General features: G+C 34.7%; 1 protein-coding gene across 1 annotated transcript in view; it reads right to left on the reverse strand.

The window, feature by feature from the left end:
* The window catches only part of SMCHD1 (structural maintenance of chromosomes flexible hinge domain containing 1), a 147431-nt gene that overhangs the window by 63876 nt on the left and 65804 nt on the right, over positions 1-17751 (reverse strand). The window contains exons 20-27 of the mRNA XM_019014179.4: positions 17102-17246; positions 14765-14861; positions 13237-13309; positions 11166-11305; positions 10341-10475; positions 7267-7494; positions 1201-1349; positions 226-314 (exon numbers count right to left, since the gene is read on the reverse strand). Of these exons, the coding sequence (XP_018869724.1) occupies positions 226-314; positions 1201-1349; positions 7267-7494; positions 10341-10475; positions 11166-11305; positions 13237-13309; positions 14765-14861; positions 17102-17246 (1056 nt within the window). The remainder of the gene's footprint in view (positions 1-225; positions 315-1200; positions 1350-7266; positions 7495-10340; positions 10476-11165; positions 11306-13236; positions 13310-14764; positions 14862-17101; positions 17247-17751) is intronic.

Genomic DNA, 17751 nt, shown 5'->3' on the forward strand with positions numbered 1-17751 from the left:
GATTTTTTTTCGACAAAATGTGTTTGTCAAACTGATTTTAAAGCTATGTCAGCCTGGGCAAAGATAATGAAAATACTTCAATCTTATCTGACAATAGATTTTAAACCAGTAACATTATATGAACCCAAAAGCTTTCCCTTCAGATTACGTATCTACAACATCCATGGAAGGAAACATCACAGAAGTTTTTTTTGTTGTTTGTTTTTTAAAGCAAGCCATACTAACCTACTTCTCCTTGAAGCTCTTGGCCCATCTGTACTGTTTTTCCTCCTTTCATTTCACATTTTAAATGTTTAGGTTCATCAGGAAGTGGTCTGAAATTGTTTAACAAGTTAGAAGTCTTTAGTGACACCATTAATTGAAGTAGTTCCAACATGCTACAGAATAACACATATACAATGTTCATATCCAATAACTCAAATACAATAACACTCCTTCAAATAACTGTTTAATTTATATAATCTGTTATTAATCCAAAAGAAAATAGGAAAAAGACACTTTGCAAAGATAGTAGAGAATATGGACCAAAAACTTACAGACATGTTAAGTCACAGTATTTATGCTGGATGAAAAGGAAATTATGACAAGAAAACAGATGAGTTAACAACTCATTGAGAGATCTCATTACGGTCAGAATGCAGTACATTTGAAAATTCTATCTCAAAAACAGAACTATCCTAAGTGTTGGGAAAAGTATAGAAATGGGTAGAGGAATTAAAGTGCAAGAGGTTATTGGAAAAGAGGTGGTCAAGAAATTGACAGGCCAGTGTAAAGGTTTTTTTTACACATTCACTTAATTCTGTCCCTTCAATATGAGTTCTACATATTAACTCTGGTTGGACTCTCAGCTTTAAAAATTCTCACTAAGCAATGAAAGGATTTTTCCTTCTGAACAACACTGACTGATCACACTGTATCTTTTGTATTTTTCACGTCTTTGTCATTTTGCAGGTGTTTTCACTGTTACTGGCACTAAACTTTCCTTTAATGAAGGTTCCAGCTACCAGAAGGCCAATTCAGTGCAAGATTATAGTGATAACAAAAATTAATCGCTATCACCAATGACACTTTATTCCAAAGACAATCTATTATATTTCATAGAAACCGTAATATTTTTACATTAAAAACAACTTTCATATATGTGCAATGGAGGACAGTATTTTGTTGCCATAGGCTGCAAAATATAATGAGTCCACAAACCTTACTGTAAACGCACTTTCCAAAGACACATGATCATCTTGGAATGAAACCTGGCAATAGCGCATATCTTTTACAGATGTTGGTACTTGCACATCAGGAAGCAGACCCTGTAGCAAGTGTTCTTTGTTAATCTCAGGAGTCCAATTAACCTAGGAGAAAAAGAGATATTTAACAATAATAAAGCTTCGTCTGTCTAATGTTCTCTTACTGCCACTTATCTTACTCTTAAAACTACATTATAATCCGTCTTCTTCACCCCCAAGAAAAAAGTCTCTTTATGGTCAGAAATGGTGTGGTTCATATACTAATATGATACAAAGGCATCCTCTTTGTCTTTGTTGTTAATATTGCCCTATTTTTTAGTGAGATAAAATAAAAATTCTTCAGTCATTTCTTTAGAGCTCTGCCACAAAAGTATCACTATGGCCATTATCGTTTAAAAGTAACATATAAATCAGATCATGTGATTAATTCTGAAAAGCAATATTCAATTATTTTTTGAAAAGAATCCTATTTACGGGAAGGCTTTCAATGAGATCTAGGTGGACGTTATTCTTAGCAAGGTGAGAAAAAAGAAGTTTGATCTAACTTTCTGGCCATACTTTGGCCTTAATCTCTTCTTAGGTGCTTTTAGTTCTGTATTAATTTATACCTCTTACATTCCATATTTTGTCACTTAATCCATACTTTTTCAAGTTGTTTGCTCTACTCTGTACTTACTTTTAAACTCCCAATACTTTCTATTTAAGAATTCTGACCTCAACTTTCTCTCTACTTTTATTAAGTCTTCTATAGTTGTGATTTTAAAATCACTCATATTCTATTTTTATTTTTGGTTTTTATAGACAAGGTCTCGCTCTGTAGCCCAGGTTGGAGTGCAATGATCATAGCTCACTGGAGCCTCCAATTCCTGGGCTCAAGCAATGCTCCTGCCCCAGTCTCATGAGTAGCTGAGACTACAGGCATGCACCACCAGGTCTGCCTAATTTTTTGTTGAGATGTGGTCTCACTATGTTGCCCAGGCTGGTCTTAAACTCCTGGCCTCCAGCAATCCTCCCACCTCAGCCTTTCAAAGTGCTGGGATTACAAGTGTGAGCCACCACATCTGGCCTTAAAATCACTAATAGTCTTTTTAAAAAAAATTTCTAAATTACACTTTATTTTTCCTCTACTTTTAGGTTCAGTGGGTACATATACAGGTTGGTTACATGGATAAATTGCATGTCACTGAGATTTGGTCTATGAGTTATCTCATCACCCAGGTAATGAGCATAGTACCCAACAGGTAGTTTTTCCACCCCTGCTCCTCTATTACCCTCCCCTTTCTTGGAATCTCCAGTGACTACTTTTCCTATATTTTTATGTCCATGTGTATTTAATGTTTAGCTACCACTTTTAAGTGAGACCATTCAGTATTTGGGTTCCTGTTCCTGCATTAATTCACTTAGGATAATGGCCTCCAGCTGCATCCATGTGGCTGCAAAGGACATGATTTTGTTCTTTTTTAAGGCTGTGTAGTATTCTGTGGTGTATTTTCTTTATCCAATCCACTACCGATAGGCACCTATGTCTTTGCTGTTGTGAATAGTGCTGAGATAAACAGAAAACTGCATGTATATTTGGTGAAAGGGTATATTTTCCTTTGGGTATATATACAGTAATGGTATTGCTGGTTCAAACGATAGTTCTATTTAAGGTTGAGAAATCTCCAAACTGCTCTCCACAGTGGCTGAACTAATTTACAGTCCCACCGACAGTGCATAAGTGTTCCCTTTTCTCCAAAACCTTGCCAACATCTGTTATTTTTTGATGTTTTAAATACAGACATTCTGACTGGTGTGAGATGGTATCTCTTTGCTTTTGACTTGCATTTCTCTATGATTATGATTATGATGTTGAACATTTTTTCACATATTTGCTGACCACATGTATGTCTTCTCTTAACAAGTTATCTATTCATATCCTTTGTCCACTTTTTAAATGGGGTTGTTTTTTGCTTGTTAAAGTTCCTTATAGATTCTGGATATTAGACCTTTTTAGAATATATAGCTTGTTAATATTTTTTACCATTCTGTAGGCTGTCTGTTTACACTGTTGGTAGTTTCTTTTGCTGTGCAGCTGTTTAGTTTGATTAGGTCCCACTTGTCAATTTTTGTTTGTGTTGTAACTGCTTTTGGGGACTTGGTCATAAATTCTTTGCCAGGGCCGACATCCAGAATGGCTATTTCCTAGGTTTTCTTCTAGAATTTTTATGGTTTGAAGTTTTACATTTAAGTCTTTAATCCATCCTGAGTTAATTTTTGTATATGGTAAAAGGTAGGGATCCACTTTCATTCTTCTGCATATGGCTAGCCAGTTATCCCGGCACCATTTATTGAATAGGGAGTCCTTTCCCATTGCTTGTTATTGTCGCCTTTGTCAAAGATCAGATAGCTGTATGTGTACAGTTTTATTTCTGGGCTCTCTAACCTCCTCCATTGGTCTATGTGTTTGTTTTTGTACCAGTAGCATGCTGTTTTGGTTACTGTAGCTCTGTAGTACAGTTTGAAGATGGGTAGTGTGATGCCTCTCATTTTGTTATTTTTGCTTAGGATTAATCACTTTGGCTATTTGAGCTCTTTTTTAGTTCCATATGAATTTTAGAATAGCTTTTTTCCAATTCTGTGAAAAATGACAGTAGTTTGATAGGAACAACACTGAATCTCTAGATTGCTTTGGGCAGTACGGTCACTTTAATGATACTAGTTCTTCTGACTCATGAGCATGAAATGTTTTTCCCTTTTTTAGGTATCATCTATGATTTCTTTCAGTAGTGTTTTGCAGTTCTCCTTGCAGAGATCTTTCACTTCCTTGGTTAGACGTATTCCTAGGCATTTTGTGTTTTTTGTGGCTACTGTAAATGGGACTGTGTTACTGATTTGGCTTTCAGCTTAAAACGTAGTACAGAAATGCTACTGGTTTTTGTACACTGATTTTGCATTCTGAAACCCTACTGAAGTCGTTTATCAGCTCCAGGAGGATTTTGCCAGAGTGTTTAGTGTTTTCTAGGTATAGAATCATCTCCAAAATGAGGAGACAGTTTGACTTCTTTTCCTATTTGGACACCTTTTATTTTTCTCTTGCCTGATTGCCCTGGGTAGAACTTCCAATAGTTGAATAGAATTGGTGAGAGCAGGCATCCTTGTCTTGTTCCAGTTCTCAAGGAGAATGGTTCCATTTTTGCCTGTTCAATATGATGTTGGCTGTGGGTTTGTCATGGATGGTTCTCATTATCTTGAGGTGTGTTCTTCAATGTCCAGTGATGGCTTTTATCACTAAGGGATGTTGGATTTTATCAAAAGCATTTTCTGCGTCTATTGAAACCATATTAAATCATACGGTTTTAATTTTGTTTATGTGGTGAATCACACTTTATTTGCGTATATTCAGGGTTGATTCAACCCTGAATCTCAAAAATAAAGCCTACTTGATCGTGGTGAATTAACTTTTTTTTTTGAGATGAGCCTTGCTCTGTCTCCCAGGCTGGAGTGCAGTGGCGCAATCTTGGCTCACTGCAGCCTCTGACTCTCGGGTTCAAGCAATTCTCTCTCTCAGCCTCCTGAGTAGCTGGGATTACAGGTGCCCGCCACTATGCCTGGCTAAATTTTTGTATTTTTCTAGTAGAGATGGGGTTTCACCATCTTGGCCAGGCTGGTCTTGAACTCTTGACCTCGTGATCCACCTGCCTCATCCTCCCAAAGTGCTGGGATTACAGGTGTGAGCCACCACGCCTGGCCCGTGGTGAATTAACTTTTTAATGAAAATCACTAATATTCTGTTTCCTAGTTTATGCTGCTCTAATGTTTTTAGTTACCTTTTTATCTTTTAAAACCATCTTTAGTCTCTGTTCTTTATTGTATTAAAAAAAAAAAAAAGGAAAATAAGCAAGCAAGGGTTCCACAAAAAAGATAAAAGGCTTTCCTCACTCACCCTGGCTGCGTACTCCCCTCAATAGATTCCGCAGCTCAGTTCAGGCTGACTTCCTTGTATCTTGGCTTAATTCTCTCAACACTACAAAACCACTGTAAAGGCTGTACATTCGACTTAAGTAAAAAGGAGTATTCACTATCTTTTACTGTCAATGAAGAAGTGCGCAGACATACATAATTACCAAATTAGAGGCAAAATGTGTCAAATGCAGGCAACAACCTTAGAGAGAAGGTATGATAGGGAGAGGCTCTCCAGTCAATGTTTTTCTTAAACTTCTTAAGAGAGGAGGAAATGGAAGCATGATTATGAGAAAGCAAGGAAATAGTTCAGAAGCCACATCCCTGGCACCACTATTAAACCACTACTTACCTTCAAATCTGCTTATAGAGATAAAAATGTCTTACCTCCTTTCCAAGCAGAATCAGAATTATTTCTATCTCAATTCTCTCTTCCCTCATTATGAAGGGGAAAAAAAGCTGGCTAGAACAAGCATTGTTCCAAATAAGATTTTAAAACTCAGGTCAGTTGAACCCGTGGCTAAATAATCCTTTTGAATTACCAGATCTTATGTTTGGAAACACAAGATGGGTATGGTGTATACCGGTATGAAAGAGCAATTCCTACATAGTGCCAAACATGTTAACTCTCCAAAAATTTGGCTAATTGGGACTCCGTACTAAGAGTCTATGAATGTCAGCTCTCCAGACGTGGAGGAATGCTTATTTCTAACTACCTCAAAAGCCTGGAATTTTGATAAATTATTTTTCCACACTTGGGAATTTTATCTCCATAGACATCAAGGGAAAAAAGTACAGTAAGTTCTGCTTACTTTGAAAATGTAAATTTGTTCCAGTACAATTACGTTTACTTTGAAAATGCAAATTTGTTCCAATACAATTATCAGTAAACAATTTAAGCATAAGGCAAATTTTACTTTTGCTTAGGTACAATTTCATCTATGAAAAAACTAGGTCAACACAGAAAACTGTACCCAGCTGAACCAAGTGGAACACAAAAAATGTTGCACCTCAAACACCTATCAGTCACCTCAGTTGACTATGTGTTAATGAGCCACGCTCATCCAGACTGTTAAAACAACTTTCCCCTCACTTTCAGACAACCTTCCTTCCACCACTTCACAGTAACTCAAAAGCTGCAATCATTGCTTCATCAAGCTAGGTAACCTCCCATATTATTATAGTATTTATGTATTTCTTAACATTTAACATGTATTATCATTATTGTTTTTGCCACTATTTTATTAGGTTCTCTTAACGGGTTACTGAGAAAGTTTGAGTATTGTGCCTCTAGTTTCCATTTTCCCTCATAAGCCTTGTGATTTTTTATTGCACAATTTTGCACAGCAGAGTGATTTTGGAGAATGTATGTGTCTCATTATAGAAGAACAAACTGAACTTTGAAAGAAGCAAGCATAGACTGTCCACTATTCTTTCAGTCAACCATCAAAGGAATGCTAAAAAGTTGTCTACTTTATGTAATAAGACTCTTAACATTTTGATTTGGCTCCATTCAGTGAGGTGTTAAGTTTCAACATGCAGATTCAACCCTATCAAGGTACAAATGTCATATTTAGATGACAGCAGGTTGATGAGGACCAACAAAACTCTTTTCTAAGGATCATATTTTTAGAGTGGTATACCAATTTCATTAATTTCCAATGGCCAAATAGAGGCTCTGTAGTTAACAACACTGTTTCACTGCTTGCCTTTAACAGATCTTTTGTTTAGTGTTTTCAGAACTGCTACCAATTTATTGCTAGCTTTATCAAGGTGGTGATGTTGATTGTGATTGCAGAAAAACAGCTAGTCAGGAAGAGCACAACTAAACAAAATGCCAAAACCTAGATTTTTAAGTGTCAAAATCATTTTTCTAAGTATAATTTTGTCACATATGAATCATTTGCATTTCAACCTATTCCATGAAAAAAGCTTATTCTGCTTACAATTTGAAATGATAGTATAACTTTTCTGTGACAAGCTTCTTCTTTAGATGCTACCCATAAAACGACTTGTTCAGTCTTACAAACATAAAATTTAAAAAGTTCTTACAAATAACCAATCTGTTAGAGATACTTACTTTAATTTTTTCTGCTAAAGCTGATGTTATATTGATTTCTCTTTCTCCTTCATCATACATTTGAAAAATAAGATTATGCATAATATCACCCGCTATCCAATTAACCTCATCCTGATGTTTGATCTGAATTGCCTTTTGTCCTTCTACACTGAATATTTGTAGTCTTGCAACATGGCTACTGGGAAGCAACTTAATAGTCTTCTCCACAGGTGCCACATCTTTACAACTCTAGAAAGAGAAGAAAACACAAACACTGAGTGATATCTGTACTGAAATTTTACACTCCTGAAGAATTTACTTTCAATATTATGGAAGACCATCTCGTACACTGTTATACTCACAGGTTTTGTCATTAAGATGGCATTATACTATTAATAATTCCGTATTTTATACCATCAGATTATAAATGGCAGTGGCCACATTCTTAAAAACAATTATATGTGGACTAAAAGGATTCCCCTCCTTTTTATTTTTTTTGAGACAGAGTCTCGCTTTGCCTCCTAGGCTGGAGGGCAGTGGCATGATCTTGGCTCACTGCAACCTCTGCCTTCTGGGTTCAAACCACTCTCCTGCCTCAGCTTCCAGAGTAGCTGGGATTACAGGCACCTACCACCATGCATGGATAATTTTTGTGTTTTCAGCAGAGATGGATTTCACCACGTTGGCCAGGCTGGTCTCAAACTCCTGACCTCACGTGATCCACTGGCCTCGGTCTTCCAAAGTGCTGGGATTACAGGCATCAGCCACTGCGCCTGGTCCCTTCCTCTTATTTCCAAGTTTCTTTAAAAGTATTGCCATCTTGTGAAATTTTAATTATGTTACATACTGTTAGTATTTATGAATAAGAATAAAGATGTAAGAAATTAAGAACTTTCCATAAAATCAGAGACAAACAGCTACCATAAAATACATTATTTAATGGTAACAGATTACATTAAGGCTCTCAGTATTTTTTCAATTCATAACACATTGGGGTAAGTGATCAAGGTTGTTTATAGCCAGAGAAGGCCTCTAGATGCCCTGAAGACAACTGGTCAACATATTGGCATATTTACAATTTATTATTGGCACACCAGTGTTCTACAGATCAAAGAAAAGACCTAGATTATGCTATATAAATTGATTTTAGGCACACAAAATTAAAATATTACATTATTTCATAATCTAGTTATAGTCCATTCAACAGCACACACTAAATTTAAAATAAGTTTAAACATAAAATACCTTTATAATCTTACTTAACTCATGTCTCCTTCCTCATCCAGTTGTAGCCATTTAACTTATGGAAGCCTATCCACGTGAGTGATATTAAAAATTCCCACCTCATGGAATGTCAGGCACATAACCATCTTCTGTTGTATCTTACTTGCCTTACTCCTAAACTCAGTTATTGCCATTGGATAACATTTTGTAACTGCATATTAGAGGATTTACGTTGGCATTTGTTTTAACTGACCTGAATTCTTGGTCTTCTCCTGAGTGGTCTGTAGTATTTACGAAAGTCCTAATGCCTGCTGCTCTTGCCTCCAAGTCCAGATTCCTCCCTAATTCATAGTCATCTTTTGCAAGAAAGTGTGCTCAAAAGTATGTTGCCCATATTATTGCATAAAGAAAATGCATAAAAAATACTTTAAGCTTATCAAATATAACAAGCTTAAAAAGAACTGGAATGAAGAGTCATCTCATTCTAATTTAAAAAGTAAAAGACATCTTGTATCCATTTGAGGTTCAAGCTATGTTAATAACTGATGTATAATTAGTAGGAAAGTATGAGTTAATCAACCAATTAGATTATCACCATATCAATTACTAAGAAATCACATTTAAGTATTTTACTTAAGTATCTGTTATCCTACTCAGCAACCTTTGAAGTTTTACTTAAGTATTTGTTATCCCACTCCGCAACCTTAGATTGTTTACAGCTCCTGCCTCCCTGTTGGCTTCGCTAACAGCCATGATGAATCGCCAATAAAAAGCATCCTACTGGCACATGATATAGAAGTCCCTTTGTGGGCCAGGCACGGTGGCTCACGCCTGTAATCCCAGCACTTTGGGAGGCCGAGGCGGGTGGATCACGAGCTCAGGAGATCAAGACCATCCTGGCTAACATGGTGAAACCCCGTCTCTACTAAAAATACAAAAAATTAGTCGGGCATGGTGGCGGGTGCCTGTAGTCCCAGCTACTCAGGAGGCTGAGGCAGGAGAATGGCATGAACCCAGGAGGCAGAGCTTGCAGTGAGCTGAGATCGTGCCACTGTACTCCAGCCTGGGCAACAGAGCAAGACTCCATCTCAAAAAATAAAAATAAAAATAAAAAAAATCCCTTTGCGTAAAAACACAAATAAAAAGCTACGTGTGTATAGAAAATTATATACAAAAATTAAAGGTTTATATGTCCTTCCATGGTGGTTTAAACAGAGATATTTGCCAAGCTTTCTAAAACAAATGAGAATGATAAAAAGCAAAATGGCTGGGCACAGTGGTGCACACCTATAACTTCAGCACTTTGGGTGGCCAAGGTGGGAAGACTGCTTGTGGACAGGAATTTGAGATCAGACTGGGCAACACAGCAAGACCCTCTTTTTCAAAAAATAAATAATAAATAAATAACCAGGTGCATTGGTCCTTGTCTGTAGTCCCAGTTACTTGGGAGGCTGAGGTGAGCACATCACTAGAGCTTAGGAGTTGGAGGCTGCAGCGAGTCATGATTGTGCCACTGCACTCCAGCCTAGACAACAGAGTGAGACCCTAACTCTTTAGAAAAAAAAAAAAAAAAAGCAAAAGAATAAAATTATGTATTTTAATAGAAGAAAAATATTTTAGGGAAATGTAAATCAATAATAGTTATAGACACTATAAAAGACACTGTAAAAATCAAGACAATTACTAATATTTGACACAAAATGTTAAAATAGTCATTACAGCATTTCATATTGTCTTTGCTTTGTTTTGGCTGAAAGAACCACAAATACCTCATTTTCAGAAGTTAAGAATTTTGCAAAAAATATTAAACAGTTGAAGACTATCTGTATGAAGGCTCAATATAATATCAATGAGTAACAATAATAACTTACAGGTATTTCAATTCTTGCTTTAAGCGTCTGGTCTTTTTTAATATTCTGAACTTGAATTGCAGATCCTGTCAAAATACTGGTTCCAGAACTACTGCAATCTACAACATAGACTGGAAGGTTTGGAGCACCTGAAAACTATTTGAAAGATGCAAAATAATGTAAGACCCCTATTAAATATATTTGATTCTTCCGTAATTGTTCAGTTTCAAATAATTCAGTAGAGCTACTATTTCTGGCAATGAATAAGAAAATTCTAAGTAAAAGTCACTAAAACTCTAGAATACTGAACAAAAACAGTAATTTTCTACTATACTATGTAAAATTTATCTGTTTTGGAAGGAAAGAACTAACTTCCTCAATTACAATCCTTTTCTTTTTTACTTAACTGGATTTTCTTTTTCTTTCTGCGGTCTTTTACCTACTTTCATTTAGTCATCATTCCCTTTTTTTTTTTTTTTCCCTAAAGTAAAGGAATAAAGAATGGCTACTCCATAGGCAGAGCAGTCCATTCCCAATCCTGAAAGACATTTTTGTCTTTCTATTCATATATATATAATTCATGTGAAATGAGAAGCATGGAGTCAAGAGAGGAGAGGTGAGTAAACTTTTATTCACAAATTTATGAAACTGGGCACAGCTGGCATCTTTATTGGTTTAGGTACGATTTAAAAAAAAAAAACTATTGGCAATAAGATCCCACAAATCCCTCCACGGAATAATCATTTCAGACTTAAATCCTATGTAAGACTTACTATTAAGTGGCTAAAATAGTCATTGCCACTTACTACAATGGGACTCAATCTAAATATCTTCCAATAAGCTTACCTTACAATGAACAATCAATTTTGGTTGTGCTGTTATGTTGTCTGATTCATCTAAAACTTCCACCTGAAATGGGAAAGCTGTTCCATTTTCTATAACTAAAATTTCAGAATCAGGTTTCACTTTCAATCGACGAGGGTGACCTAACAGTAAATTATACAATGAAATACATATTCAGGTTTCAAAGACTAAAGTACTGAAATAGCAAAAGAAATAACTTTAACATTAAAGACTTAATATTTTATAAATATTGCCAAGAAAGAAAAATATAGGCAATGTCCATGCTTAATCAGTTTCATCCCAAAATGCATAGATTCAATACATGACAAGACTTATCTCAATTGTACAAAATGCTCGGTGTCTAGGCTAAGTTTTATTCCACAAGGTACAACACAGTGATAATTCATATTAGAAATCACCTAAAATCTTTAAAAGATACTGGGAAAAAGGTATTCAAAAACAAAAATAACAGCTTATTAAAACTATTTACCAATTTTACATGATGATTTTTCTGGCACAAGTAACTATATGTTTTAGACATTCAAAGAATTAGTTCTTGTAATGACATGATCAGGTCATTTACTTGTTAGATTGCCCACTACCTCTGATGTCATAAGCAATTAACATCACAAATTTCCTCTAAGATTAAGAAAAGTAGGCTTATACTTCTACAGTAAGCCAGTCTGATTCGTTCATAAACACTGATATTTTAAAATTCAATTAATGCTACATACTGATTACACAAGTATATGGAGAGAATTGCTTAAAATATTTTATTTTGTACTAATATTAGTTATATTCATTTATTTACTATATATGAAGCACTGTGCTAAGTTTTTTTAAGCACTATTCTTACATAAACTTCACAATACTCTTAATGAAGACGTTACTATTATCATCCCCATTTTACAGGTAATGAAACTGGGATTCAGAGAAATTAAGTATTTTGTCCAGGTCACAAGGCTAGTAAGTAGCAAACATAGGTTTAAATCCTGGTTTGCAATTTGAAACTCCTTGACTTTTATCACTACACCATGATACTTCCTATTTACCCCACAAAAAGAACTATCTAGCTACTAAGAATTGTACTACTCAAATCCATACTTTTAATAATCTAATCTCTCAAATAAATGAATGTTTGTTGATATGTATGATTTTTTTCTTATACTTCCACCAATGGACCTACCTAAATTCTTTCAACAATTCCCACTGGAGGGAAATGTCAAACAACTTCAACTTGTGCAAGCAAATAGCTAATATGTTTCTTTTTGCTTAAAAACAGTAAAAAGGTCACATACGCACACAGATATGGTTGTGGTATCTTTCATATCAGAGCTAAAACTTACACGCTAAACACTGCTGTGTTTTACAGGTGCAGGCAGTTCTTACTCGGTACAGTAGGTGTTAATGAAAACTCATGCATATTGGAACTGTGTCCTCCACTGAGTACTACAGTACTGTGCAAGGCAAGGACTACCTATAGTAACTCATTTAATCCTCCTAACAACCCCAAGGGAGTAGATATTATCTCATTTTACACATGAAGAAATTGAGGCATAGAACGAGTTTACCTAGATACTAACCAAGAAGGGCTGATTCCAGAATGTACTTAAAATCTCTACCATAGACTGCCTCTCAAATTAGCCAGCATATTCTATCCTACGTAACTTTAATGCAACTTCATTTTCTCAGGTTAAGTCATTATCAAGTTAACTTAATAAAAATAACATTAGAAGTTTTTCTTCTTAAAATATGAAACAGTTTTATCAACAAAATGTAAAGAACAGACCCATCTCTAATAAAGCCTAATAGACATATTCTAAGAAATAGTTCCCCAAACATTTTCAATATCCAAATTTTTCTCCCAAGGTTATATTCAGAATGTCAATAACATCTTCCTAAATGTTTTCCTTTTTAAAAACTGGTCATTTCTGTCAGTGCTATGGTTTGACATTTAAATGCATTTTCAAGATTTACACCACTACTAAAAGCCCAAAAACTTCTAACTTTATATCATTATACTTTAACATAAGAATATTATTTTAAATAATTATATTTCTTGAAATAATATTACCAGGTAGTAATCTAATTTTCGAAATCTGTGAGTCTTCTTTTAAGCCAGGCAGAGTAACCTTCAGATTATAATTCTGTTGGAAAAAACAGTAAAAATTAAACCCAGTCCTGAATACATACTTAAGTAGTTTATCACATCAATTCTGATTTATATTTTGGTTTTATTTTCATACCATTGTAGAAATTACTTACCAACTTTATACTTACTAAAATTATCATATATGGAGTCAGAAATCTTAGAGGAAAAAAACTGATCAATACTGCTTCCTTATAGACAGTGAAATGAAGAGAATTATGGTAGAATCTACTTTTCCAAAATAGGAATATCATTTTAGGATCAATTTTTCTCTTAAATTTTTATTCTCAAAAGGCATAACCTCTGAATAATTATCATAATCAAGATAGATATTATAAAACATATGAAATAGTAAAGTAGAAAGAAACAAAAACCAGAAAATTTTGAAATGCAATGTGGTACTCCATACTGGTTCGTGGAACAGAAAAATAAATTAACTGGAGACAAGTAAAAAAAAGTCCACAGTTTTGTCAGTAGTATTTTGTCAATGTGTGGATAAATATATAAAGCTCTGTAAGACATTAACAGAGGAACTTTCTACATGCAACCTCTCTATACTATCTTTGAACTCCTTTGTAAGTTATTTCCTCTAAAGTTATTTCAAAATAAAAAGGTTTTTAAAATCTAGAAATTTTTAGTAAGTTTATCTTACTAAAGTCAAATTTTCTGTGAATTTCAAGTTCTTTTTCCAGAAAAATCTGAATTCAGAAAGAATCAAGAACTCAATTTTTGACTTGATTATACAAAGCAGCATATAGTACTTGAAAAAAATATGCATGTTCTATTTTAAACATCACACGGATAGGGAAAATTTTTAAATATTTAAAGTAATGATACACTGAAAAAAAAATTTGCTACAGTGTTCCTTTTAGTCAGTTAAGTCTATTAGCTGCTTTATAGACCTAACTGAAAAATTACCTTATTAGAGTTTCTATCTTTAGCTTCCCTGTTTTTTTTAGACCAACAAACTATGCATAGGATGCCTTCCTTAACTGTATCTCTCACCAAACACTTTCTTTTATCTAAATACCAAAGTGATATGTTTAAAGATGTGAGCTGAAATTTCTCATATTTCTAACTGTCATTTTTGTTCTAAGAAAAATATTCAAAAGTGGACAGAAACAGCAGGAGAGAGAAAAAAAAACCAGCATAGTCCTAGATAACTATGTCGAAAAAATGGCTTTGAATGTGAAAAAAACTGAAATATAGATAATGGGGAGAGGTGAAAAATATTTAATTCATGTTTAACCAACAACAGTAGTAAATGTGCCAACTTTTCTTACAGACGTAACTGATAAGTCAGGTGGCATAATGCTGATAAATTCCTAAGAACCCAATTACTGTCATCTATTTTTTAAAAATAGGTCATTCCACTTTTCATTTACAATTTCATTCTTACCATATGATAAATAAATACTTAACAAGTATCATAGGATCTATACATAATGCTTACCTTGCCTTGACAAGAGTTTACAGGGCCCTTGGCTGTAACACCTCGAATTACACAATTTGGTCCTTTGGTTATTTCTTCATAATGTAAAGATAAACCACTGGGGAAAAAAAATTATTTTTTAACTCCCCTCAATTGCCTACAAGTAAGCTGCAAATGTGTTTTTGCTTTCCTATGTGACATTGGCATGTCTAGTTTTCTAATAAAATATTTTTTAAATATTAAAAAACTAAACAGAAAAAAATTCCAATGGATTTCTTTTACAAAGAAAATTGATCCAACAAGTATTAATAAGTGATACCAATGGGTTAAACACTGAAAATGATATAATACATATAATGTAAAATTAAAATAGCACGTATTGAATTAGTAAAGATACAATGTAGTACCTAATCTAATGCTAGACCATGTATACAAGCCTAAGGAAAGGAAATAAATACCTAAAGAAGCCAGGTTTAAGGATGTCCTCAGCATTTACCATGAATTCTTTCAAATCTTTCACCAGTGGGATTTTAGAGAATTCTGGGCATCTGTTATTAAACTGAATGGCAATTTAGATAAAGTCCAAATAATAACAGACAGGCTTATGATGACATAAACCGGAGAGATCACCTAATCTACTTCCATGAGTAATATGGTTCCTAAAGCTGATTCCAAAGCTAATTTCATCAGATTTGACCAGATGTAGATCTTTGCAGTGGCAAAATTTTACTCTGTGAAAGGTAAAGAAAGGGAAAAAAGTAAAAAAAAATACACCATGATGGAGAAAAGCCTAATTTTTCTGAGGAATGGAATTTAAGTGTTTACAGGTATTTTCAGAATAAACTGTAAAGCTCATTTGAAAAAAGATGCAACGTGGCATACAAGATAAAATAAATCCCCTGGGAAAGATGGCACATTAAACATATACACCTACTTTCACTGTCTCTTAAAATCCCACTAATATGACAGTAAAGGGATGCATTTTATTATTAAAGGAAAATATAAAGAAAAAACGGAAAGGAAGCAGAGACAGGGCAACCAAACTTATCTGCTAGAAAACAGGACAGACAAGTGGCAAATGATAGCAGTCTCCAAAAAGCCGAATCGTAAAACAGAAATAGAAAAAGCTAGAAACCAATCTCTACCATTGAGTGCCCAGGTACTGTTCAGAATTGGCAAAAGGAAAAGGTTTAAACAAACAAACAAAAAGACTGATGAAAAGTTTAGATCTCAGATCTGCAGATCTCTCCTCTCTGCCTCTGGCAGATGAGTGAAAGATGAATCTCTGAAAAGGTTAAAACAGAAGATCTCTGAACCAGGGACAGCAGATAAGCTGAGGATGAGAATGAAATACTAAAAAGAAGAGAAGAGGTTATCTGGAACGAATGCATATGGATACTGAGACCTCTCCTCCCCAATTCCCACCCCAGCCCTGTTCTTTGACTCACTTGGAACCAAACTATTCCCCGCTCTAGGCAAAAGACTGAAGATTCTTCTTTGAGGAAACTGCCCAGCCCAAGACCTAAAAATACTGACAACAGGATTTCCCCCAACAATGTACTCCAGACAGATCATCCCACAGTGGAGCTCACAGGCAACAGCCTCTCCACACTCTTTCACCTACATTCCAGTCTCCTACTCATTTACAAGCAGATGACCAATAACCAGATATCTCTAGAGACCAAGAAGAAGCAATTGACTAAGCTGGAGACAACAGAGTATCTGTATAGGTAAAAGAAAGCTTTTTTAAAAAACCCTAACCATTTGCTTTATCAGTGAAAACGGTATTACATTCACAAAACAAGAGGGTCTTTAAAAAATTTCAGAGCACCAGAAAGAACTCACGGCAACTAAAAATATGTTAGCAGAAAGGAAAAATTCATTGGAAAGGTAGTAATCATAAGGTCGAGAAAATTTATCAGAAAGTAAAACAGAAACAAAAAGATTGAGAACATTTTTTTTAAAATTGGGGATTAAGTCCAGAAGGTCCAACATCCAATAACTAAGAACCCTAAAAGAGAAAACAGTGATGACAGAAGACACAGAATGAAGTATTTCAAATAATGAATTGTTAAGAGACATTATATCATACTTGCAAAAGAACACAGAGTAAGACATAAACACCTTAACAACTTCGGCAATAAATCCAGTCAAAACATAAACTTTAGTGAAGCAATTTATATATGACACTAGTCACAGAGGATAGCTTGGAGCTAAATTACCCAGATATAATAAAATTCACTAATATTTTAAATAATTAAAGTTGAACACCTTACACACAAAAAAAATGAAGCTGAAAAAAAGAGTAAATGCTTAGCAAATATCAAAGGACAAATACATATTGATCCTTCAAATTACCTTGCTTCAAGAACTGGCTGAATATCAGTTACTAGTTGACTGGTATGACCAAATTCATCCTGAAACTCCAGAGGGATATTAAATGGAACTCCAACACGAAAAGGAAGATCCAGAACACCAAATGAAAATTTCTCTGGCTTACCCTCTTTAACAAAAACAAAAATGAAATGAAAAGCAAGTACATTGGTCAGAAAAGCCATTGGGGGTCAAAAACAGATCCATTCCTATCTGAGAAATTTTAGAAATCTATTTTAGACTATGCTAAAAATAACATTTTAAAATCAGCGCAAAAATTATATGTTATGCAGACAATCCACTTGGGAAAAACCTCCTGAGTAGCTGGGACTACAGGTGTGTACCACCACACCTGGCTAATTTTTGTATTTTTTGTAGCGGCAGGGTCTCATCATGTTGCCCACACTGGTCTTGAACACCTGAGCTCCAGCTATCCACCTGCCTCCCCAGGCGTGAACCACCATGCCCAGCCATTATACCTTTTCATAGGAAAGAACTTTAAAAGCAAAACACGATATTCAATAGTTATAAAATGATATATATGATGAAGTTAAATAGAAGCTCCACATGAGAAAATATTTGCAACATGTGTAACAAGGAAAATTCAGACTACATGAAGCTCTCCTATAAATTGG

This window comes from Gorilla gorilla, chromosome 17 (genome assembly GCF_029281585.2).
Source record: "Gorilla gorilla gorilla isolate KB3781 chromosome 17, NHGRI_mGorGor1-v2.1_pri, whole genome shotgun sequence".
Lineage (NCBI taxonomy): Eukaryota > Metazoa > Chordata > Mammalia > Primates > Hominidae > Gorilla > Gorilla gorilla.